The sequence below is a fragment of the Poromitra crassiceps genome (assembly GCF_964638095.1).
Source record: "Poromitra crassiceps genome assembly, chromosome: 13".
Lineage (NCBI taxonomy): Eukaryota > Metazoa > Chordata > Actinopteri > Beryciformes > Melamphaidae > Poromitra > Poromitra crassiceps.
Window position 1 is genome coordinate 38354252 of NC_139644.1, and position 27761 is coordinate 38382012.

A 27761-nucleotide genomic window follows, 5' to 3' on the forward strand; every position below is an offset into this window, starting at 1 on the left:
GAGGTTGGCATCAGCAGAGCGGAGACGGCGGGTGGGGGAGTGGCGCTGGAGGAGATCTGTTAGGTAAGAGGGGGCCAGATTATTGAGGGCTTTGTAGGTGATGAGCAGGATTTTGAAGTGGATGCGGTGTTGAATGGGGAGCCAGTGGAGATGTTGGAGGATGGGTGTGATGTGTTCTCTGGAGCGGGAGTGGGTGAGTAATCGGGCAGCTGAGTTTTGGACATATTCCAGTTTACGGAGGACAGTGGAAGGGAGGCCATACAGGATGCTGTTGCAGTAATCTAGTCTGGAGGTGATGAAGGCGTGGATGAGTATTTCGGCGGCTGAGGGGGAGAGAGTGGGGCGGAGTCGTGCAATGTTTCGGAGGTGAAAGAAGGATGTTTTGGTGATGTTGTTGATGTGTGACTTGAAGGAGAGTGTGGGATCCAAGATGACGCCTGAGATTTCTGAGCAGAGGGGAGGAGGTGACTGTATGTCCATCAATCCAGAGAGGTTCTGGAAGGAGGGGAGGAGGGATTTTGGGCCAAAGATCATGATTTCTGATGCCAATTATTTTATGCCAATTGATTTTAAGCGACTGAGGAGGATGGAGTGGTTGATGGTGTCGAAGGCTGCACTGAGGTCGAGGAGGAGGAGAATGATGAAACCTCCTAGGCATGTCCCCAGGTATTTCTCATGCTTGTACACACACAATGGTGATGTGATTTGCTCAGTAGTTGAGTGGTGGTTGTCTTTTAATGCAGATGATAAGAGTTCAAATCCTGCTTTTGTCATCTTGCACGAGGTCTGAATCTTTGCATTATGATACAATAATATATCACACAATGATGGAGGCTCGTCCAGGACAGACACAGCTGACCCAGTGGAAGGAAAGGAAATAACAAGTTACAAAGTTTTTTCTTTTCTAAAAAGAGGAAGATGGACATGATGAAATCAATAATCAGCATTTATCTTGGAAGAAAATGCTCATAGGAAATTAAATGCATGTCATCTCGAAACTTGATGATTCCCAGGAAAGACTGTCTGCACATTAGAAGCAGATGTAGATAAATAGGAAGCTGCTGTGCAGTTTGGATGCAGATGAAGAAGACCGCAAACGTCGGCAGATGCAACACATTCAGGTAGTGCTCCAGGAGCTTTCAAACCATACATTTTATATTTCATTATTTAATGAATTTCAATTTCATATGGTCACTTGTTACAACATATCTTTTATAGGCTTGTGTGTACCTATTTGTGTGTTTTTACCTATTTTAGTGCTGCTGTATTTGCTTTTTTTATTTCCTTTCCCAATTCTGTAACAGTAGTTTAAATGATAGTGACTAGCATCACAGATTTGATATCCAAAATCTCTCAGATATTAAACGAACTTTTAAACTTCTGGTATTTTTTTTATGTATTCAAAGTCACTCTGAAGAATGGCAGCTTTGATCAACACCACCTTAGAGTACAACTACGACAATGGTTCTTTAAACAACTACAACTACAATGGTTATAACATCTACGACTACATCATTGGCTTCTCACCTGCCTTACGTGTGCCGGCATGGATAGTCACCTCCATCGGCCTTCCTTTGACCTTGGTGGCCATCTGTGCTCTGTATTCCATGGTGCGTGAGTTATGGTTGATTTATTTTTTTCTGTCTTTGCAAACTATATTGATATCTATATAGGCAAGGCTTACCTTCATTTATTTTCAGAATAAATTCAGGTGGGCAAATACAATTTCATTTTATTGAATCAAGTTGTCAAGTTCTGCCCAATTTCCCCCCTGCTGTCCCGGTCGCTGCTCCACCCTCTCTGCTAATTTGGGGAGAGCCGTAGATGAGCAACATGCTCCCTCCCTGAGATATGCGCAGTTAGCAGCCGCTTATTTTCACCTGACAGCGATGAACTACAGTGGCAGGACGTAGAACGTGGGAGGTTCACACTATTCCCACCAGTTCCGCCCCGAACAGGCACCCCGACGGACCAGAGGAGGCGCTAGTCCATTGACCAGGACACATACAGTAAGCTTAATTGGGCTTCCCACCCGCAGACACAGCCAATCGTGCCTGTATCGACGCTCGACCAAGCAGGAGGTAACCCGGGGGCATGAACCTGCAACCCTCATGTTGGTAGACAGGAATCTACCGCTACACTACCCGGACGCCAAATAATAATTTATTTAATTATGTAGAATAGGCATTTGGCACTACTTTTTATTAATTGCTTTTTTAATTGAATGATCAGTACCTTTAAATGGCGAAGTGATATGTCAGAATTTGCACTTGAACAGTAAAGACTAAACTGTATCATGTTAAACTCATTCTATTGCTGTTAGTGAAAAAGAACACAGGACATATCTTGTTTTACTCACACAAAAAAAATTATGCCTTTTTCAGGTCATTCATTTATTTTTTGTATCACTGTTCCTGTAGGTGCGAGATGGCCAGGTTGCTCCGATTTACGTCATCAACCTCCTCATCTCCAATCTCATCCAGTTCTGCATGATGGTCGTCCGGGTGGAAATACAGTCATTGATAGGCTGGCTCATCGTGTATCTTATCTACGGGTGGGCATTGATGGCCAGTGTTGGCTTCATGGTGTGTGTAGCCCTGGAAAGGTAACCAACCATTTGTGTCTGTCTTTCTATCTATCTATCTATCTATCTATCTATCTATCTATCTATCTATCTATCTATCTATCTATCTATCTATCTATCTATCTATCTATCTATCTATCTATCTATCTATCTATCTCTGCCTGCCCGCCCGTCCGTCCGTCCGTCCGTCCGTCCGTCCGTCCATCCATCTATCTATCTATCTATCTATCTATCTATCTATCTATCTATCTATCTATCTATCTATCTATCTATCTATCTATCTATCTATCTATCTCTGTTGTAGAATGGAATTTCACCACTCCTCATCTGCATTATAATGATTCAAACAGCTTATATAAACCAAATGAATGGAAACCAAGAGTCCAGGAAGTGTCTTATTAAAGTATATTTAAAGCCATACATTACTTTGGCAAACTGCATTGCCAAAGGACTGAATTCTCAATGTACACATATGCTTTATACTGTAAGGCAGGAAAAGAGGGGGCAGAGGAATGGGATGATCTCTTGTAAATGTGTCAGCAAGCGTTCCTGTCTCATGGTTATTGTCATGCTGAGTTTCTGAAGGCCAGTAGAGTAGAGGAGAAATCAAATCTGCTCCTTGATGTGTCTACCTGTCCATATGCATTTATGACTGATAACTATTTGTATAAGATGGTGCCATGTCTGTCTATATGAGTCTGTCCTTATGACATAACTATAACTTGTACCAATGAATAATGTATGCAATTATAGCTTATTGAATATGAAATGCCAATGGAACTTCAATTTTCTACAACAATCTGTGTGTTTTTGTTTCTGATGCATCTATCTATCTATCTATCTATCTATCTATCACAGGTATTTGGTCATCGCCTGTCCACTGTGGTACCGCTTCAGACGAACCACCAAGGTCTCTCTGGTTGTCTCCTTCATGGTCTGGGCCTTTGTTGTGGTCTTCATGTTTATCGCAGGGGCAATATACATGTATTCCAACGTGTCCGGAATCATCCTCTTCTCCAGCTTCTTCCTCCTCCCCTTCCCCCTGCTCATCTTCTTCCTGGCTGGGACCCTCAAAGCTCTGTCTGCTTCCATCTCTGTCCCCCATGAGGAGAAACGGCGAATCCTGGGAGTCTTGGTTCTGGTGCTGCTAAACTACTCACTGCTGTTCCTGCCCGAGATCATTTCAATCCTGCAGCTGCTTATTAGTGAGGAACCACTCAATAATCCTTTCCTGGCTGATATCTTCGTGCAGTTCAGTCCTCTGATGGACTTGGTTCTGTATGTTTTCATGAGGAAAGGAGCCGTAGACAAGCTGCTGGCCTGCCTGTGTCGGTGCAGGATGACCAGAGATGAAGAACAGGGGGGGGGAGAGAGAGAAGTGGGGAGAGAAGGCGGAAGTAAAGGAGGGAAAAGAGGAGGTGAAGAGAAGAGATAGGAGGAGCTTTCTCCCACCTAAAGTAGAGTCATTTAACAGAGTAGAGTTAAAAGGAGCATTTGTTGTCCAGGTGGATTTGTGGTGCATGGATCAGTGTTCATTTGTGCATCGATCCATCATCATACATGATATCTACAGATAGCCTGTAAGAGCTGCTCATGAGATAAAGCTATAGGCCCATTCTTCTGCATTTACTGTTCATGTTTTTAAATATTGCTCACTCACTTTTATTTTGTAAACCACATTTAATTGTTTGTAATTCTGTGTCTATAAATAAAGTGCATTATCACTGTTATTAATATGATTATATTTTGAAAGTACATGTTGGTTCATATCCATTAATTCTTGTTTACAGGAATGGCTTTTATCACTGTAAAGACAGCCTGTCTTCAACTGTATGTGCTCTCCAAATTAACTGCTAATAAAACTGTGAGTATGTTGTATGAAACCAAAGTGTCCAGTTATTCATCTGTTTGTACTTTGAGTGTTGTGCTAAAAGAAACCTAAAGGTAAATAAATGAGACAGAAGTAGAAAGAGTTACCACCGCCCTTTGATTCAGTGTGAGGCTGCAAAGACAAGTCAGATTGTATAGAAGTCAATATAACCTGACTTTTCAATTGATTGATTACTTCAGTAGACACTTTTCTAGACTAGTTTCAAGTCTTCTTCAATGCAGTATGGCGTTCATTTTGTAAATGATGATCACATTTAGAGAGAAATAGACAATAAAACAAATTATGTTTTGGGGCGTGATTGACAGGTCGCCTGTCCAGTGATCGTGGACGGGCCCATCCCATAGAGACACTGCAGAAATAGGCCACGCCCATCACGGGGGAAAAGCTCCGTTCATTTCCACACACCAGCGTCATTTTCCTTGAATTAAACAAGCTAAAAGCTGTTGTGTGGTGGGCTGCACAGACAACAAATGTAAAAAATCAACAGTTCAAGTTCTTTTGTACTCCTGAGCAAAACAAGGAAGCCATTGGGAATTGGCGAGAAGAAAAATGGGTAACACTTTATAATAACGTTCAGTAATAAATCATTTATAAGCTATTAATTAATGATGAACTAATGATGAACTAATCATTTACAAAACATTTGTAAATGATTAATTAATAAGTGCTATGTAAACATATTAAAAATGTGTTGTAAGTCATCTATAAACTTTCAGTAAATCATGAAATTATCATAAATAAAACATTAGTAAATTGTTAATAATTAATCAATATTCTATCCAAAGTTTTTATATTCCAACCATTATCTCTATAAACATTTATTAATTATGAACAAATGATGAGCAAATCATTAGTAAATTATTTAAAAGTAATTAGTTGATACATTATAAATCACTTCTAAGTCAGTTTTTATATTGCAACTTCTGTTTATCAGTATCTCGCCACTTACACATTTGTTAACACATTCACTGCCAGCCGTTTTTTCAATACTGTAGGTAGGTTCTGCCAAGGTTTTTTTTTGAGGATTCTGGCTCATCTTTCAAGAGCCGAGGATTCTTTTCTGCTAAGATTTTGTGAACACAAATGATCTCAAAAGAACTAATAGAATGTGTGCTTTCTCTGTCTAAAAGAGTTAGTTTGTAGAGTTAGTAGTTATGTAGGCATTAGCAGTAGAATACAGCATGGTTTCAGCGTCTGAAAATTTATTCTGAGATAAATGGCTTTTTGTGAAATTCGATAGAACAGTCACTTTAACCATTTATTTTTGGCGTAAGACGTCAGACATCTAAACAATAGTTTTGAACAGTAATTTCCTCCATAGCAGCAGGAAACCCCCCTCTCCTTCAAACTCCTCCCTCCGTGGGTGTGTCTCTGGTGGCTTTGCAGCATTTGTCACAAGCGAGGCTCTGCCTGTCTGTGCTGCCTGGCTGCTGGCGGCTGCTCTTTGGGCGAGTCTGCATGAGTCGTTTCGGTTGTGAGCTCAGCTGCAATGAAGCTGCGTGCGATTGTGGGCTTTCTGCCGGTGTTTCAAAGTGTGTTGCACGCATAATCTATTATGCAAATTTGCAATCCCCCACCGCCAGCTCCCAGCGCGATAATGCGCGAAAGCGAAAGCGTTTTCGCCAATCCATTTTGCAGTATGAGAATGGTTTCCTCGCGCGTTCCCCTGCAGTTTTGGCTCGGCTTTTTCTAGTCTGGAGAGCACTGTCGCCACTTAGTGGGTCGGTGGAATGGGTTGTACACGTTCGGTGGCTCCAATATTTTTATAGGAGACGTGGGGGGCGTTGATCCACGTCCCACCGTCAAATTATTATTATTATTTTTTTGACGAGTCAACTCGTCATTGGCAGTCAACCGTTGGATTTTTTTTGACGAGTCAACTCGTCATTGGCAGTGAACGTGTTAATCATGAAGAAATCATTAGTAAATGATCTGTATATAATTTGTGGATGTCTCATTAATTACTTGTAAGGTAGCCTGTTAAAAGCCTCAAAACAATGATACTGTACCGGTTATGACCTGTTAATGAAGCTTCTCCCATGCGGGTGAACAGGGACTGACTCCATGTATCCCCAGGCCGACCGAAGCAGTCAGCACTTAGAAGCACTGCAGCACAAACTACAAAGTTTTGCCCAACTGTAATAAATGATGTGTAAATAATTTACAACTCACTTATAACGCTTCCTCAACGGTTACAAATGATTTGTACATGTATACAAATCATTTATAAAGCTTTCTGTATCCCCTAATCTAAAGTGTAAACAATTCATCACTCATAAATGTGTTACATATAATCTGTAGATCTTCCTAAACGGTTACAAATGATTTGTACATGTATACAAATCATTTGTAAAGCTTTCTTTATCCCCTAATCTAAAGTGTAAACAATTCATCACTCATAAATGTGTTACATATAATCTGTAGATCTTCCTAAACGGTTACAAATGATTTGTACATGTATACAAATCATTTATAAAGCTTTATTTATCCCCTAATCTAAAGTGTAAACAATTCATCACTCATAAATGTGTTACATATCATCTGTAGTTCTTCCTCAATGGTTACAAATAATTTGTACATGTATACAAATCATTTATAAAGCTTTCTTTATCCCCTAATCTAAAGTGTAAACAATTCATCACTCATAAATGTGTTACATATAATCTGTAGATCTTCCTCACCTGTTACAAATGATTAATGGACCCAGGCCCCAGCAGAATACATCTATATTGTGCAGCTTTTACTAAATGTTTTTTTTTATTGGATCATTAAAATACAGCATTCCAATTACAAAAAGGGGTAATATACCAAAAAATCAAGGTCTGGGGGGAAATAAATACTTTTTTCAATCGAAAATGTGTGGAACCATGATTTACAAATTGAAAACACAATAATTACAACAATAAAACAGTGTCAGTGTCTCTAAACCTTAGGAGAAAGCCTACATATTCTCCATATAGCTTTGTTGTCAAATTATAGGACACCATACTGTACGGATATATTTACAGATGATGACTTATAAACTAGAAGTGCACAAATGGAAAATAAGCAAAGAAAAAGGTGTTCATTTAGTATCTCAGCAACATGTACAATACATATTGTATCGATGAAACTGGTTGTTGAAATCATCCAAAGTCCACTCCACAGGCAGGCAGATCTTGAGACGGACGTCCCTGTGTTTGTTTCCCCTGCCACCACAGCCAGTCTGCCTGATAAAGAAAATTATGTTACAATGGTCTTGCTTGTAGCAAGGCACACAAGCAAGCATTTATTTCTGAAACAAAATATTTTCGCGGCCACAAGATTGAGCGAAAAAAGGTGCGTTTGTGTAAACTATTCAGATTTCTCTGAATGGCGAGGGACGCTAACTGCTGCTTTCTGCCATTTTAGCGAGTCCCATTCTAATAACTTGCTCGCAATAAATAACTAATTGGCTTTGCTCTAGACATGTTTGCAAAAACTGCTGTAATACGCTTGGTTTGAGAGTGGTGTTTATCTACTCCTCCTGATGGCTAGCTCGGCTAACGCTAACCTAGCTACGCTAGCCGTGGCCAGCTATCGATCTAAGTTAGCCATTAGGACACATTTTTATTAGCAAACACCATAATCATACTAAAGTTACCATGCGGGTGTTAGCAACCCCCGTCAGAGTCAAGGAGGCAGGAGACTTACTTTGGTACAGGCTTAATAACTCACAGCTTCCCAGCAACTCTCAGCATGGACGTCAGTCATGAGCACATGGGCAACAACAACACAGTTCCGGCTGGAAACATGCATGCACTTCAGTTCCTAGTCAGACATCAACATCACTCTAAAAACCAGAATCGCCACAGTATCGTCTCTGATTTAATTTCAGTAGGTGGCTGGAAAGTGGCACGGTTGATATTGTACTTACATTGCTGCTGTGTTTACAGTTTGCAGACCGCTGCCATGTTGGATCTGCGCTGCAGAGGCAGCTTGCGTGTGTGCGTTCCGTGAACGATGTAGGGAGGGGAGGGGGGACTCCTCCAAACGGAACATCACTGAATGCAGCTTCAATGAGACATCCACAACTTATATGCAGATCATTTACTAATGATTTGTTCATCATTTGTTCATGATTAATAAATGTTTATAGAGATAATGGTTGGAATATAAAAACTTCATAGTACATATATTGATTAATTATGAACAATTTACAATTTACGTTTTATTTATGATCATTTCATGATTTACTGAAAGTTTATAGATGACTTACAACACGTTTTTAATATGTTTACATAGCACTTATTAATCATCTACAAATGTTTTGTAAATGATTAGTTCATCATTAGTTCATCATTAATTAATAGCTTATAAATGATTTACTACTGAACGTTATTATAAAGTGTTACCGAAAAATGTGGATCTAGCTGTCAAGGAAGTAAGTTGGAGTGTTCATCTTCCTTATATACGATATTTTTGTGCAACACGTAAGGAGAACGCCAGGATTGGAGGGGGGGTTGTTTTCCCCCGTCTTGGGCGTGGCTTCTGAATGATGACGCGTTAGTCAGCCAGTGTCTCTATGGCTGCGTTTATGGCTCTGAGCACAGGTGAAAACTGAAAATGTCTTAATAAATCGGCTGTTTCCGAGTAGTTTGAATGAGAAATATCTGTTCAGAATTACGTGCTCTCTCTCTCTCTCTCATGCAGGACACATGTAGCCTGGGTAAACCCAGCCTCCACGTGAGGTCACGAGAGGTCACGTGGAGGCTGGGTTTACCCAGGCTAGGACACATGCACACGATTATCTAATCATTCTTTTAAATATGATAAGGGCATGCGAGGAGGCTTTGGCTGAAAAAGATAAGTTCCCTCAATATTCCCGCTTTCTTGCAATCTCACATCACATGCTGATGGTATTATTATTACATGCTGATGGTATTATTGATCACATGACATGCTGATGGTATTATTGATCACATGACATGCTGATGGTATTACTGATTGAATGCATCAATCGCCTCCTCCTCCAAACAGCTTCAAGTGATGTTATTTCCCCTAGTCATAAAAAACATGATCATATTCTCTCATCGGACTTCCAGACTACTTAAATGCAGAAGCTCAAGATAAGTTTTGATGTAAACAAATATTATAGCTGCATGGGACTATAAAGAAATTAAGTAGGCTACATGATATCAGATCTAAACTCTGGTGGACAGGCTTTCTCAAACAGTTATCCATATCTGACATACAATAAATACGAATCTTCTTTACTTTTATAGTTTTGTTTACATTGTTCTTTTTGGATCATGCACAATTAAAATGGTACCAGCTAATTGATATCGGTAGCTCCTGTGCATGTAGGGAGTATATCAATAGAAACACACAATCAACAATAGCTGCTGTACAATAAGAAACATTACACATGAAATAACTCAACGGTAGTGAAATGCTTATTGCCAAGTTCATGAATCGTCAGAGCCAAATTCATATCATGATACAATTACCCATACAAGGGAATCATTAGTGGTGATATGATTGTGTTGACTTATGCCAGACTTTAAAGCAAGACTATCCCCCCCAACACTTTTTTCAGCTTTTAATCGTGCATTCCTTTATAACTGGGAACTGGTAATCTTATGGTTCAAAGGTCATGAGCCGGGACGGTGACGTCACCAGAGCTGGCATTTCCCATTCCAAACTCGTAGGAGCCTCAGCAGCCCCGACCTGAAAAATCCAAGATGGCTGCTCCGCGCAACAACAGTAGTTATGATCGTAGTAAATGCTATTTAGCACTTCTGTCTTGTTTGTGTCTCATTAAATCAGCTGTACACACAGCACTGCCTAAATTCTATCTGTGTGGACCATCGACATAAATAAAGATGGACGCCACTTGAGGTCCCTTTTAGTGAAGCCGCTGCATGTCAGATCGCCGCTCTGGTGGCTGAATCCAGTATAGGTCACAAGGCCCGCCTCCCCATCTTAGTGGATGGGAAAATCACAACCGAAATATCCACAGTAAACGTCAGATCATTTTTTTCCAAATGTGGTTTGTATCATTTTAGATAGTCATTATCATGCTAATGCCTGTGCAAGTGGTCATTTTTCTGATCAGTTTGTTTTAAGTAGTTATTTGACATAAAAAAGGGATAAAAATGGATGATTGACAGCTGTGGCAGCCAGTGTCAAGCCGAACTAGCGTTAGTTTGACATAGACAGGGCACAGTGCTGCTTTGTGCTTTCATCATGTAACGCTGTCTGGAGGTCTGGGTGGCTCTGCTGGGTGTGTGGGGCCGGGACAGAGGCTCTTAGCACGGGTAGTGGCTCCCTGGAGGTCGGGGTGGCTGTGCTGGCTACCAGACATATCAATGGACCGCAATAAAAAGAACATTGTTTTGAGAAAGGTGCGCGAGGAATTAACGTTGGTTGGGGACTGAAGTAAGTTCAGAAAATATGTGTGTTTTATAAGTTACTCCAGCGTTTTTAACATAGCAATAGCGTTAGCCGCTTTCGCTAGTCGGCTGTTTTTCATTATTTATCGGCTTAATATTACTATAACTTAATAAACCGATAATGATAGCTGGAATAACACAATACTATACACATATTTTCAGAACTTACCAGGTTGTCCAACTGCCAGGAAATGTGTTTTATAACGTTAACTCCTGTCCCGGGTAAGATGGGGCCTAGTACGCAACCACCAGCCATGAGCTAATCGCTAACGGGTTAGCCGTTAGCGTCACATACAAACAGAGGTTTTATTTTTGGTATTAAAGCAACAAACGTTTTTATATGGATATTTCAGAGAAATGCTTTGACTGTGGGGATGTTCGTTCTTCACAAGCTCCTTTCTTAGCTGTTGTAAGGATATAGTGAACAGAGACGAGACTAGGCAGCTAGGCTAACGTTACCACTGCTATATTAAATGGAACGTTACAGGCTGCTGCCCTACCCACACTATACCAGTAAACAATGTAGCGTAAAGCATCAAGGTTAGATTTGTAAAACCAACATTTGCTCCAAAAGGAATTAAATCATAAAGTTAATCAAAATGCCACGGAAACATTAGGCTAGCTTAATCAACACAGCAGTGCATCGGATAATTCCCCCATTGAGGCTGAGGAGCATGCCTGCCTCCACTTCCGGTCCGGGCTGAGAGCGCTGAGAGCACTCAGCAGCCCGGAGATCAAATCTCCGACAACCAAAATCAGATTTTCGTACAGGCGTCATTTTGATAAACTGATCTCACAGTGGGAATCTTCCTGGTTACTTTTGGCGAGACAAAAAATATTACAACTTAAAGTGCCATATTTACAGAGCTAGACTAGACTGTATATAAATACACAACGCACCGTGCGCATTCTAAAAAACAGCAGCTCTACATAAGAAAGCTCAGAGGGGCGGGGAGCTCACAGAGGTTGTAAATCAACGGAGCTACTGCACAGACTCTCTTCACTGATCTGGCAGGATTTTGGCGTCAATAGACCATGCAGGGAGGAGATAGGGACACTCTTCATTCATATTATATCTCAATGGTGTGGACATGTTGCTGCAGTGTTTGTATGCACGAAATGCCTTGTTATCCACTGTTATTGCTAACAATGGCTAGCCTGGCTAGCGACTGGATCTGACCAAGAGCTGACTCGTAACAGTGAACTTCCCAGCTCCAGTTTTCTGCAAATGGAACGCTAACAAAACGGATGTGCCGTCACTTAGCCTCCACATCCCAGTTATTTTGCGATAAAGGAACGCACGATAACCATATGGTTTTTGGTGTGGTATGTGAAGGATTCTGGTCAAAATCCCCACATTTGAGACGAAACTGTTACAATTATACAAAGTGTATCATTTTCCGGCAGTAAAGTGCCCTCTATGGGTTCAAACCTGCTTTTTTTTTGCCCTCCAAAATGCCCAAAATGTGGTTGCATGTTACATCACGGCCAACTCCCTCCTTTCCCACTCATGTGAAAAATGTTTTCTTTATGTGATCATTACTGTAGTTCACACCAGAGCCATAATAGGAGAGTTGCAACATCTCCATTCACTGCAATGGACCCGTTTTTAGCGCGAGCCCTTTAACAGCACATGGCATCGTGGGTAATCGGTTACTGTGGCTAATGTTAGCGGCTAGTTAGTTATGTTACATGGCAGTAAAACGCCACTGAATGACCAAATTGATATAACTTTTTAACCATTTCGAGTAACACTGTTTTCATATGGACCACCAGCGTTGGTTAGTTGTTCATAACGTGGCTATATTTATAACGTACTCTATCTCTGATATACACTCCGATATAAAGTTTTTTCCTCTATGCGGTGACAAGTGTAATGGCGCCGTTCCCGCTTTATTTTTACAGTCTGAACCAATCAATGGTCTGAACCATCGACATATAATAAAGATTGACCTCAGACTGAGGTTTCAACCCAAAAGCCAACGACCCAACGACCTCCTCCTCTCCTCTGATTCTGGCTCCCTCATCGTCATTTGTCCATCAATCGACTCTGAGGCTCAACCAGGAGCTAAGCCAGAGATAGGCTGAGCGGTGGACGGTGCTCTCGATTGTATGTTTCTATGTATGTCAATATCTTGTGTTTTCACTGTGTCATGTTAATGTGTGTAATGTGTATACATGTCTTTTGTTTTTGCATACAATGGCTGCTGGGTCGCAAGACAAATTTCAGCAGTGCTGACAATAAAGCAATATATCATATCATATATATATCATATCATTCTCCTCCTCCTCGACCTCAGTGCAGCCTTCGACACCATCAACCACTCCATCCTCCTCAGTCGCTTAAAATCAATTGGCATAACCGGCACAGCACTCTCCTGGCTCACATCCTACCTGTCTAACCGCTTTCACTTCATCTCCATCAACAACTGCAAATCCCACACCACCCCAGTATTACACGGAGTCCCCCAAGGCTCGGTGCTTGGTCCCCTTCTCTTCATCCTTTACATGCTCCCCCTAGGTCACATCATTCGCCGCCATGGACTACAATTTCACTGCTATGCTGACGACACCCAGCTTTATATCTCCACCAAAACCATCACCCCTGCCACTCTCACCACCCTCACTGACTGTCTCACTGAAATAAAAACCTGGATGACCAACAACTTCCTCAAACTCAACTGCAATAAATCAGAAATCATGATCTTTGGCCCAAAATCCCTCCTCCCCTCCTCCCAGAACCTCTCACTCTGCATTGATGGACATACAGTCACCCCCTCCCCTCTGGTCAGAAATCTCGGCGTCATCTTGGATCCCACACTCTCCTTCGAGTCACACATCAACAACATCACCAAAACATCCTTCTTTCACCTCCGAAACATTGCACGACTCCGCCCCACTCTCTCCCCCTCAGCCGCCGAAATACTCATCCACGCCTTCATCACCTCCAGACTAGATTACTGCAACAGCATCCTCTATGGCCTCCCTTCCACTGTCCTCCGTAAACTGCAATATGTCCAAAACTCAGCTGCCCGATTACTCACCCACTCCCGCTCCATAGAACACATCACACCCATCCTCCAACATCTCCACTGGCTCCCCATTCAACACCGCATCCACTTCAAAATCCTGCTCATCACCTACAAAGCCCTCAATAATCTGCCCCCCTCTTACCTAACAGATCTCCTCCAGCGCCACTCCCCCACCCGCCGTCTCTGCTCTGCTGATGCCAACCTCCTCACCCCCATCACCAAAACCAAGCACCGCACCACGGGGGACAGAGCCTTTGCCATCGCTGCCTCAACCCTCTGGAACTCTCTGCCCCTCAATATCAGAAACTCTGACTCACTCACCTCCTTCAAAACCCAACTCAAATCCCACCTCTTCAAAACAGCCTACAATATCTGACTTCTACCTCTAACCACCATTCCATCTCTGCAATCTATTGATTTGTATTTGTTTTCGTTCTTGTTATTTAGTTTTGTTTAGTGTATTACTTTTCTATGTATTGTAAAGCGTCTTTGAGTTCCCCAGAAAAGCGCTATATAAAACTTATGTATTATTATTATTATTATTATTATTATTATTAAAAGAGCTACTGCACAGACTCTGGTTCTCTGGTCTGAGAAGATTCTGGCTTCAATACACCATACAGGGAGGAGATAGGCACGCTCTCTCCATTTTATTTATCTCATTGGTCTGAACACACCAAAGAGTGTAGTGAGACAAGAGATGTCTTCTGCTTCTTTTTTGTTTTTTTAATCAAGCAGCATGCCGTTTTGTCACATATCTGGGGGCGTAAGTTCCCCTTTAGATTTAGCCTACTGTAAAATCAGCAGTAAAGACTCAAAAGCACAAGATATTGTGGATTATGACTGGTCAGTGGCCACTATATTATGTAACTTCAGTTCAGTTTTCTCACTAATAGCCCATTGTCGTTATTTACAAAATCCATGCGCACACACACGCACGCACACACACACACAGACACAGACACGCACACAAACACAACCGGTCAGTTGGAGCCAATGGCAGAGCTTGCAGGGAGCGGAAAGGGATTTTCTTACGCTGCCGACGGAGCCCCTTTAGTTCCGTTTATGTTTACGAACGAGCCTGCCCCCAGAGGTTAGAGAGAAAAATGTTTTTTGTTTTTTTGTTTAACCGAGATGGGTGCCCAGATTGCACATGCAATGGTGATGTGATTTGCTCAGTAGTTGAGTGGTGGTTGTCTTTTAATGCAAAGGTTAAAGCAGCTACGAGCAAGATTTTCGATTGTTATTAAACAGTCTAAATTTAATAGTAATGCATCACATCTTACCTCTAATAGTAGACGAGACCAAGGCAGAGTAGTCTCGTTGAACCCCGAGTTAATCGGCCAGTGTTAGTCTGTCTGTGGCCAGGGAAGATCAGGAAGTGAAATGAAACGGTTTGCAGCAGCCACTTCGGCCATAACCACAAAATAACTTCCAAAAAACCTGTTAGAATATAACGAGAGATGTTCGCGAGAGCATGCATGGCATTCTCATTATTTATGGTATGTTGCTAGGCAGCGCGAATGGGGTAGGCAGGCAGCTGCGTTTCACTTGCGGGTTTTACTTCCGGGTTTATCCGGTCCGGCGGTAAGGAGAGAGAGAGAGAGAGCCCCCTGTTGACGCGAGTTTAGACAGACACAGACTTAATAATCATCTAAGGGAGCAATCTCCGATTCACACGGCTTTGGTCTCAGCTACTATTATAGGTAAGATGTGATGCATCAATATTGTAATTATACTGTTTAATAACAATCGAAAATCTTGCTCGTAGCTGCTTTAAGCGTTCAAATCCTGCTTTTGTCATTTTTGCACAGTCAGAATCTTTGCATTAGGATGCAATAATATATCACACAATGATAGAGGCTCGTCCAGGACAGACACAGCTGACCCAGTGGAAAGAAAGGAAATAACAAGTTACAAACTTTTCTCTTTTCTAAAAAGAGGAAGATGGACATGATGTAATGATTAATCAGAATTTATCTTGGAAGAAAATGCTCATAGGAAATTAAATGCATAACGAAACTCGATGATTCCCAGGAAAGACTAATATTAGAAGCAGATGTAGATAAATAGGAAGCTGTGGTGGGGTGTTATTCACATTATAACTGCTGAAGGTTGGCAGTTTGGATGCAGACGGACAAGACCGCAGACGACGCCAGATGCAAGATTCAGGTTGTGCTCCATCAGCTTTCAAACCATATTTTACATTTCATCATTTATCATACATTCAATTTCATGTGGTCACCTCTTACAAATATTTGATAGGCTTGTGTGTACTTCTTCTTCTACTTCTTTTTACCTATGTTAGTGGTGCTGCCTCTTTTTAATTCCTTTCTCAATTCTGTTTTTAATTACTGTTTAACTTTACATATTAATTGTAGTAGTACTTTTCTTTTCTTTTTTTTTAGCTTCTGTTATTGTTTGATGTATTGAAAGTCAAAGTCACTCTGAAGAATGGCAGCTTTGATCAACACCACCACCTTAGAGTACAACATCAACGCTTCTTCAAACAGCCACGACATCAACGGTTTTTTAATCAGCTACTATGGCCTCCACCTACTCTTCGTCTTACGTGTGACAGAATGGATCGTCACCTCCATCGGCCTTCCTTTGACCTTGGTGGCCATCTGTGCTCTGTATTCCATGGTGCGTGAGTTATGGTTGATTTATTTTTTCTGACTGTCTTTGTAAACTATATCGATATCTATATAGCAATAGCAAGTCAATACCTTAATTTATTTTCAGAATAAATTCAGGTGGGCAAATAAAATTTCATTTTATTGAATCATCTTTATTTGTCAAGTTCTGCTTAAGGTTTCATCCAAGCCTTGATTCATGAATTTCATTTATTTGTCTTTGTTAATTTCATTCATTGATTTATGCATTATTTCATTAATCTGTTATGTATTTGGAAAAAGAATACTTTTTTTTTCTTTTTTCCTGATTTCCCCCTTATTTTCTCCACAATTGTACTTGGCCAATTTCCCCCTTGCTGCCCCGGGCACTGCTCCACCCTCTGCCAATCTAGGGAGAGCCGTAGACTATAGCACCATGCTCCCTCCGAGACATGCGCAGTTGCCAGCCGCTTCTTTTTACCTGACAGCGGGCAGCTACACCAGCGGGAAGTAAAACATGGGGGGATCACACTATTCCCATCAGTTCCCTTCCGCCCTGAACAGGCGCCCCGACCGACCAGAGGAGGCGCTAGTCCAGCAACCAGGTCACATAGCCTTAATCCAGCTTCCCACCCCCAGACACGGGGGCGCGAAACTCACAGGGGGGGTGTGAACCTGCGACCCTCATGTTGGTAGGCAGGGAATCTACTGCTACACTAGCCGGACGCCCAAGAATACTTGCTAACACTTTATAATAATATTCAGTCGTAAGTCATTTATAAGCCTTTAGTTAATGATGAATTAACCATTTACAAAACATGAATATACATTTGTAGATGATTAATCAATGTTATGTTAACATATACAAATATGTTGTAAGTCATGTATAGTATAAGTGTTCCTCACCTTCTGTAAATTATGTGTAAATATACAAGGCTTTCTGCATCCCCTAATCTAAAGTGTAAACCATTCATGACACCAGGGCCGGTTCCAGAACAAGATGACTAGGGATGCATGATAGATAGGAAGGGGTGCACATGCACGGGCCGACCGACCCACGTTATTTTACTAAAAATAATGCATTTTACCATCATTTCAAGTAGAATGATACCAGCCAAGCAAGAACATTTCAAGTATTTCAAGTGCTTTACTGAAATATTTGGACCATATAATGATAATACAATTATCTCAACCTTAAAAGGTTACATATAGGTGCCGAAAAGCCATAAATTCACATCAAAGAACAAAGAAAAACAACAATTATAATTCAAATTTAAACAGTAAGTGCAGCTGCAGCATTTATAAAATAATTAAAAAATACAATTTTTAACAGAGCATGCAGACAATTAAAATAAGGGTGCAATGCGTGCTTTTGCACCCCTGTAAAACTGGGCCTGCATGACACATAAATGTGTTACATACAAGGGGGTAGCTCTGTCAAAATTGAAGCCAATGCGGAAATGTCCTCTTTGCCTGCGGGGGGCAACCCAGTATGGCCTCAGTAAACACTTTCTTAATGTGTTTATGGTCTCAATCGCTAGTTTCAGACTATGTTGTAGTTGCAGACAATGTTCCAGGGCGTGATTGACAGGTCGCTTGTCCACTAATCACACAGCTCGCCGATCACGGAGCAGGCCATGCTCTGTGGGAAACCCCTGGACTTGTGTCGAGATCCAAGATGGCAATGAGCAAAATGCCATACGTGAGGCGTCAAAAAACAGAAGTCCACAGACCAATGGGTCGCCCCTCAGGCCATTTGAAAGAATGCAGGTTTAAGTGCACTTCCACATTGGCTTCAATTTTGACAGAACTACCCCCTTGTATGTAACACATTTAGGCGGGGGTTACACCCACCGTGCTTATTTCAGCTGCCAGCGCCTTTCTGCAATTCATTCTCTATTCATTCTGCAATTCTATCAACATTTAGAGGAAAAGCGCCCTGCTCGTCTTTTCACTCATCCTACCTTTTCTCCTCCCAGAGGGATCCTCAACCTCCGCTGCTGCAAGAATTAGAAATAATCTGGCTTTCATGTTTACAGTCAACAACATCAAACAGACGAAACCAGCTGGCTGCCATCCGTGTGATCGTTGTGTCCAAAACTGCACGCGACTGCAGGGAAAACACTCCACTCTGTGCGCAATGAAAACGCTCTCGACATGATTTCCAAAGCGTTCACACGTCCTGTGTGAATGTAGGCTTATGTGTGATGGTTTACACTTTAGATAAGGGGATGCAGAAAGCCTTGTAAATTAATTGTAAATGATTTACACATCATTTATAACATGTGAAAAAACACTTAATTTACTAAAAGTCTATAGATGACTTACAACACATTTGTGATATGTTAACATAGCATTTATTCATCATCTACAAATGCATATTCATGTTTTATTATAAAGTGTTACCAAATACTTGATTTCAATATGTAGAATAGGCATTTGGCACTACTTTTTGTTAATTGATTTCTTAATTGAATGACCAGTATACCTTTAAATGGCAAAGTGATACGTCAGTGTAGTGATAGTTGTGTGATTGAATTTGCACTTGAACTAAACTAGACTAAACTGTATCATGTTAAACTCATTCTATTGTTGTTAGTGAAAAAGAACACATGACATATCTTCTTTTACTCACTCAAATACTTGGGTCATTCATTTATTTTTTGTATCACTGTTCCTGTAGGTGCGAGATGGCCAGGTTGCTCCGATTTATGTCATCAACCTCCTCATCTCCAATCTCATCCAGTTCTGCATGATGGCCATCGGGACCTGGAGGATGGAAAAACTGTCACCCACAGGCCTAGTCATCGTGTCTCTTATCTACTGGTGGGCATTGATGGCCAGTGTTGGCTTCATGGTGTGTGTAGCCCTGGAAAGGTAACTAACCATCTGTGTGTCTTTCTTTCTTTCTTTCTTTCTTTCTTTCTTTCTTTCTTTCTTTCTTTCTTTCTTTCTACAGTATCTATCTATCTATCTATCTCTCTATTTATTTATCCATCTATCGATCGATCTATCTATCCATCTATCTATCTACTTTTTACTTTTTACTTTTTACGTAATAGGAAACAGCAGGTGATGGTCAATGGGGCCACTTCAGATTGGAAACCAGTGACGTCAGGAGTCCCTCAAGGATCAGTGCTGGGCCCTGTGCTTTTTGTTGTTTATATAAATGATTTACCATGTGTGATACAATCTGATGTATACCTCTTTGCTGACGATACGAAAATATTCCGAATCATAGCTGGGGACTCAGATATAGACCATCTTCAAGCAGATCTACACAGCATGAGTAAATGGTGTGACACCTGGTTACTAAAATTGAATCCAGACAAATGCAAACAGTTACATATTGGGAAATCAAGTGCAGAGGTTTCAAACTACACTGTTGGGGATCTGGGGATCCAACAAGTGGAGGAGGAGAGGGATATAGGAGTTGTAGTTGACAGCTCACTTGAATTTCAAACACATATATTGGAGAAAATAAAAAAAGCTAACTCTATGTTGGCGATCATTAAAAGAACCTTTTTGCATTTAAGTAAGGATTTATTTTTACCCCTGTATAAATCTTTGGTGAGATCTCAGCTGGAATATGCAAGTTCTGTGTGGTCTCCTTATAAAGTGAAATACATAGAAAAAATCGAGAAGGTACAGCGAAGAGCAACCAAATTGATTCCAGGGCTGGATGAGAAATCATACGAAGAGAGGTTAAGATACTTACAATTACCAACTCTAGTATACAGGAGACATAGAGGCGACATGATCGAGGTATACAAACTTGTTCATAAAATATATGATTTCACAGCCGAGCCTATTATCCATTTTTGGAAAAATAAATATGTGTTAAGAGGGAATTCCCTGAAGCTATTTCCAACAAACTGTCGCTCTGAAAGGAGGAAAAACTTTTTTACAGTTCGTGCTGTAAGAGAATGGAATGAACTTCCAGACGAGGTGGTGCAGGCCCCTTCAGTTAACACGTTCAAAAACAGATTAGATAAACATTGGTTAACAAAGGATTTCTTGTATAACTATAGGGCAGGCTGTTGATTCTATTATGAGACCACGTATTTGGCTCTGGTACTTTGTTTTAATGTATGTTATATGTTGTTGTGTTGTATTGTTTTTTAAATGTATATTACAACGTGACTTCTTTTTATTTTTGTACTGAGTGTGAGTCTGGTGTAGAGGACTATAGTCCTGTACCAGAAATTTTCAATAAACTTCAATAAACTATCTATCTATCTATCTATCTATCTATCTATCTATCTATCTATCTATCCATCCATCCATCTATCTATCTATCTATCTATCTATCTATCTATCTATCTATCTATCTATCTATCTATCTATCTATCTACAGTATCTATCTATCTCTATCTGTGTGTTTTTGTTTCTGATGCATCTATCTTCCATCTATCTATCTATCTACTGTATCTATCTATCTATCTATCTATCTATCTACAGTATCTATCTATTATCGGTGTGTTTTTGTTTCTGATGCATCTATCTTCCATCCATCTATCTATCTATCTATCTATCTATCTATCTATCTATCTATCTATCTATCTATCTATCTATCTATCTATCTATCTATCTATCTATCATCTATCTATCTATCTATCTATCACAGGTATTTGGTCATCGCCTGTCCACTGTGGTACCGCTTCAGACGAACCACCAAGGTCTCTCTGGTTGTCTCCTTCATGGTCTGGGCCTTTGTTGTGGTCTTCATGTTTATCGCAGGGGCAATGTCCATGTATTCCATCGTGTCCGCAATCATCCTCTTCTCCAGCTTCTTCCTCCTCCCCTTCCCCCTGCTCATCTTCTTCCTGGCTGGGACCCTCAAAGCTCTGTCTGCTTCCATCTCTGTCCCCCATGAGGAGAAACGGCGAATCCTGGGAGTCTTGGTTCTGGTGCTGCTAAACTACTCACTGCTGTTCCTGCCCTGGATCATTTCATACCTGGAGGTGGTTTGTTCTATTCGTGAGGGTAGGAAGCCACTCATTAATCCTGGCCTGCCTGAGATCTTCATCCGGTTCAGTCCTCTGATGGACTTGGTTCTGTATGTTTTCATGAGGAAAGGAGCCGTAGACAAGCTGCTGGCCTGCCTGTGTCGGTGCAGGATGACCAGAGATGAAGAGCAGGGACAGAACACTAAAGCTTGTATTATGCTCACCCTGCCGTGAAGGGCGCGGTGGTGGAGCGAGGGCCGGGCGCGTCAAATGACGTAAATTTGTTGGGTGTGGTTGGGCGCTACCTCCGTCTGGCGCTCGCCTTGTGCATGATTTTTTTTCTAACAGCGCGAGCAGCGCACGGCTTCTCTCCAAACATGTCCGCTTTCAAGCCACTGAGCCCTGAACACTGAGCTGTGTTTTTGCCACATTTCTTGACCCATGTGGTAGGCTATAAACTTTGATTTGCAACTGTTCATTTTTAGTAATTTCACCAAGTAAATGTGTTGTGTTGAGAGCATGATTGAGAGAGATTAAAAGCAGCACAGAGTAGTAGACTATCAGGGCTGAGAACTAAAACGGCTTTCAGTAAAAACAAGTTTGGTGATTCCTTCATGTGCTGATGTGCGGTCGTTTGAGAGTGAAAGCGCACTCAGTACGGCACATAATAGCGTTTCATTGCGACTTTTCCACGGGCTACTATTTACCATTGTACAATTACATGCTGATCACTTTCTGAGTATAATGGCATCTGCCCCAGCGCGAGGTCTGCACGGTGACTCACGGAGACTCGCGGGGCCACACCCCCACGGAGCTTGCTGGAGTATAATTCAGCCTTAACCCTGACACTGTGAATGACAACATCACAGGGAGCTCTGTGTAGGAAGAGGAGGAGAGGGAGAGAAGGGGGGAGAGAAGGCAGAAGTAAAGGAGGGAAAAGAGGAGGTGAAGAGAAGAGATAGGAGGAGCTTTCTCCCACCTAAAGTAGAGTCATTTAACAGAGTAGAGTTAAAAGGAGCATTTGTTGTCCAGGTGGATTTGTGGTGCATGGATCAGCCTCCATCTATTTTTTCTGTTCATTTGTGCATGGATCCATCATCATACATGATATCTACAGATAGCCTGTAAGAGCTGCTCATGAGATAAAGCTATAGGCCCATTCTTCTGCATTTACTGTTGATGTTTTTAAATATTGCTCACTCACTTTTATTTTGTAAACCACATTTAATTGTAATTCTGTGTCTATAAATAAAGTGCATTATCACTGTTATTAATATTATGATTATATTTTGAAAGTACATGTTGGTTCAGATCCATTAATTCTTGTTCACAGGACTGGTTTTTAGCATTGTAAAGACAGCCTGTCTTCAACTGTATGTGCTCTCCAAATGAACTGCTAATAAAACTGTGAGTATGTTGTATGAAACCAAAGTGTCCAGTTATTCATCTGTTTGTACTTTGAGTGTTGTGCTAAAAGAAACCTAAAGGTAAATAAATGAGACAGAAGTAGAAAGAGTTACGACCGCCCTTTGATTCAGTGTAAGGCTGCAAAGACAAGTCAGATTGTATAGAAGTCAATATAACGTGACTTTTCAATTGATTGATTACTTCAGTAGACACTTTTCTAGACTAGTTTCAAGTCTTCTTCAATGCAGTATGGCGTTCATTTTGTAAATGATGGTCACATTTAGAGAGAAATAGACAATAAAACAAACTGTTTTGGGGCGTGATTGAGAGGTCGCCTGTCCAGTGATCGTGGAAGGGCCCATCCCATGGCTGCGTTTATGGCTCTGAGCAAAGGTGAAAACCCAAAATGTCTTAATAAATCAGCTGTTTCCGAGTAGTTTGAATAAGAAATATCTGTTCAGACGTACGTGCTCTCTCTCTCTCATGCAGGACACATGCACACGATTATCTAATTATTCCTTTAATGAGGGCATGCGAGGAGGCTTTGGCCGAAAAAGATAAGTTCCCTCAATATTCCGGCTTTCCTGCAATCTCACATCACATGCTGATGGTATTATTATTACATGCTGATGGTATTATTGATCACATGACATGCTGATGGTATTATTGATCACATGACATGCTGATGGTATTATTGATCACATGACATGCTGATGGTATTATTGATCACATGACATGCTGATGGTATTATTGATCACATGACATGCTGATGGTATTATTGATCACATGACATGCTGATGGTATTATTATTACATGCTGATGGTATTATTGATCACATGACATGCTGATGGTATTATTGATCACATGACATGCTGATGGTATTATTGATCACATGACATGCTGATGGTATTATTATTACATGCTGATGGTATTATTGATCACATGACATGCTGATGGTATTACTGATTGAATGCATCAATCGGCTCCTCCTCCAAACAGCTTCAAGTGATGTTATTTCCCCTAGTCATAAAAAACATGATCATATTCTCTCATCGGACTTCCATACTAGTTAAATGCAGATTCTCAAGATAAGTTTTGATGTAAACAAATATTATAGCTGCATGGGATTATTAAGTAATTAAGTGGGCTACATGATATCAGATCTAATCTCTGGTGGACAGGCTTTCTAAAAACAGTTATCCATATCTGACATAGAATAAATACGAATCTTCTTTACTTTTATAGTTTTGTTTTCATTGTTCTTTTTGGATCATGCACAATTAAAATGGTACCAGCTAATTGATATCGGTAGCCCCTGTGCATGTAGGGAGTATATCAATAGAAACACACAATCAACAATAGCTGCTGTACAATAAGAAACATTACACATGAAATAACTCAACGGTAGTGAAATGCTTATTGCCAAGTTCATGAATCGTCAGAGCCAAATTCATATCATGATACAATTGCCCATACAAGGAAATCATTAGTGGTGATATGATTGTGTTGACTTATGCCAGAATTTAAAGCAGGACTAACCCCCCAACACTTTTTTCAGCTTTTAATCGTGCATTCCTTTATAACTGGGAACTGGTAATCTGGTGACGTCACCAGAGCTGGCATTTCCCATTCCAAACTCGTAGGAGCCTCAGCAGCCCCAACCTGAAAAATCCAAGATGGCTGCTGCGCGCAACAACAGTAGTTATGATCGTAGTAAATGCTATTGAGCACTTCTGTCTTGTTTGTGTCTCATTAAATCAGCTGTACACACAGCACTGCCTAAATTCTATCTGTGTGGACATGTTGCTGCAGTGTTTGTATGCGCGAAATGCCTTGTTATCCACTGTTATTGCTAACAATGGCTAGCCTGGCTAGCGACTGGATCTGACCAAGAGCTGACTCGCAACAGTGAACTTCCCAGCTCCAGTTTTCTGCAAATGGAACGCTAACAAAACGGATGTGACGTCACTTAGCCTCCACATCCCAGTTATTTTGCGATAAAGGAACGCATGATAACCATATGGTTTTTGGTGTGTTTGTTACAATTATACAAAGTGTATCATTTTCAGGCAGTAAAGTGCCCTCTATGGGTTCAAACCTGCTTATTTTTGCCCTCCAAAATGCCCAAAATGTGGTTGTCTGTTACATCCCAGCCAACTCCCCTCTTTCCCACTCATGTGAAAAATGTTTTCTTCATGTGATCATTACTGTAGTTCACACCAGAGCCATAATAGGAGAGTTGCAACATCTCCATTCACTGCAATGGACCCGTTTTTAGCGCGAGCCCTTTAACAGCACATGGCATCGTGGGTAATCGGTTACTGTGGCTAATGTTAGCGGCTAGTTAGTTATGTTACATGGCAGTAAAACACCACTGAATGACCAAATTTATATAACTTTTAACCATTTCGAGTAACACTGCTTTCATATTGACCACCAGCGTTAGTTAGTTGTTTATAACGTGGCTATATTTATAACGTACTCTATCTCTGATATACACTCCGATACAAAGTTTTTTCCTCTATGCGGTGACAAGTGTAATGGCGCCGTTCCCGCTTTATTTTTACAGTCTGAACCAATCAATGGTCTGAACCATCGACATATAATAAAGATTGACCTCAGACTGAGGTTTCAACCCAAAAGCCAACGACCCAACGACCTCCTCCTCTCCTCTGATTCTGGCTCCCTCATCATTCTCCTCCTCCTCGACGTCAGTGCAGCCTTCGACACCATCAACCACTCCATCCTCCTCAGTCGCTTAAAATCAATTGGCATAACCGGCACAGCACTCTCCTGGCTCACATCCTACCTGTCTAACCGCTTTCACTTCATCTCCATCAACAACTGCAAATCCCACACCACCCCAGTATTACACGGAGTCCCCCAAGGCTCGGTGCTTGGTCCCCTTCTCTTCATCCTTTACATGCTCCCCCTAGGTCACATCATTCGCCGCCATGGACTACAATTTCACTGCTATGCTGACGACACCCAGCTTTATATCTCCACCAAAACCATCACCCCTGCCACTCTCACCACCCTCACTGACTGTCTCACTGAAATAAAAACCTGGATGACCAACAACTTCCTCAAACTCAACTGCAATAAATCAGAAATCATGATCTTTGGCCCAAAATCCCTCCTCCCCTCCTCCCAGAACCTCTCACTCTGCATTGATGGACATACAGTCACCCCCTCCCCTCTGGTCAGAAATCTCGGCGTCATCTTGGATCCCACACTCTCCTTCAAGTCACACATCAACAACATCACCAAAACATCCTTCTTTCACCTCCGAAACATTGCACGACTCCGCCCCACTCTCTCCCCCTCAGCCGCCGAAATACTCATCCACGCCTTCATCACCTCCAGACTAGATTACTGCAACAGCATCCTCTATGGCCTCCCTTCCACTGTCCTCCGTAAACTGCAATATGTCCAAAACTCAGCTGCCCGATTACTCACCCACTCCCGCTCCATAGAACACATCACACCCATCCTCCAACATCTCCACTGGCTCCCCATTCAACACCGCATCCACTTCAAAATCCTGCTCATCACCTACAAAGCCCTCAATAATCTGGCCCCCTCTTACCTAACAGATCTCCTCCAGCGCCACTCCCCCACCCGCCGTCTCCGCTCTGCTGATGCCAACCTCCTCACCCCCATCACCAAAACCAAGCACCGCACCACGGGGGACAGAGCCTTTGCCATCGCTGCCTCAACCCTCTGGAACTCTCTGCCCCTCAATATCAGAAACTCTGACTCACTCACCTCCTTCAAAACCCAACTCAAATCCCACCTCTTCAAAACAGCCTACAATATCTGACTTCTACCTCTAACCACCATTCCATCTCTGCAATCTATTGATTTGTATTTGTTTTCGTTCTTGTTATTTAGTTTTGTTTAGTGTATTACTTTTCTATGTATTGTAAAGCGTCTTTGAGTTCCCCAGAAAAGCGCTATATAAAACTTATGTATTATTATTATTATTATTATTATTATTATTAAAAGAGCTACTGCACAGACTCTGGTTCTCTGGTCTGAGAAGATTCTGGCTTCAATACACCATACAGGGAGGAGATAGGCACGCTCTCTCCATTTTATTTATCTCATTGGTCTGAACACACCAAAGAGTGTAGTGAGACAAGAGATGTCTTCTGCTTCTTTTTTGTTTTTTTAATCAAGCAGCATGCCGTTTTGTCACATATCTGGGGGCGTAAGTTCCCCTTTAGATTTAGCCTACTGTAAAATCAGCAGTAAAGACTCAAAAGCACAAGATATTGTGGATTATGACTGGTCAGTGGCCACTATATTATGTAACTTCAGTTCAGTTTTCTCACTAATAGCCCATTGTCGTTATTTACAAAATCCATGCGCACACACACGCACGCACACACACACACAGACACAGACACGCACACAAACACAACCGGTCAGTTGGAGCCAATGGCAGAGCTTGCAGGGAGCGGAAAGGGATTTTCTTACGCTGCCGACGGAGCCCCTTTAGTTCCGTTTACGTTTACGAACGAGCCTGCCCCCAGAGGTTAGAGAGAAAAATGTTTTTTGTTTTTTTGTTTAACCGAGATGGGTGCCCAGATTGCACATGCAATGGTGATGTGATTTGCTCAGTAGTTGAGTGGTGGTTGTCTTTTAATGCAAAGGTTAAAGCAGCTACGAGCAAGATTTTCGATTGTTATTAAACAGTCTAAATTTAATAGTAATGCATCACATCTTACCTCTAATAGTAGACGAGACCAAGGCAGAGTAGTCTCGCTTGAACCCCGAGTTAATCGGCCAGTGTTAGGCCCAATCCCAATTCTTTTCTTAACCCTCAATCTTAACCCTCAAGCTCAACCCTCAATTTAAGTACCCC

General features: G+C 41.4%; 2 protein-coding genes across 2 annotated transcripts; both read left to right on the forward strand.

Moving 5' to 3' along the window:
- Positions 1-1418: 1418 nt before the first annotated feature.
- On the forward strand, positions 1419-4019 carry LOC310788542 (G-protein coupled receptor 4-like; the record flags this gene model as incomplete). Its single annotated transcript, XM_083650078.1, has 3 exons — positions 1419-1610; positions 2421-2605; positions 3443-4019. 3 exons carry the CDS (start codon positions 1419-1421, stop codon positions 4017-4019), a joined length of 954 nt encoding a protein of 317 aa, XP_083506204.1.
- Positions 4020-16374: 12355 nt separating this feature from the next.
- On the forward strand, positions 16375-21718 carry LOC310788543 (G-protein coupled receptor 4-like; the record flags this gene model as incomplete). Its single annotated transcript, XM_083650079.1, has 3 exons — positions 16375-16566; positions 19219-19412; positions 21163-21718. 3 exons carry the CDS (start codon positions 16375-16377, stop codon positions 21716-21718), a joined length of 942 nt encoding a protein of 313 aa, XP_083506205.1.
- Between the last annotated feature and the right edge of the window lie 6043 nt (positions 21719-27761).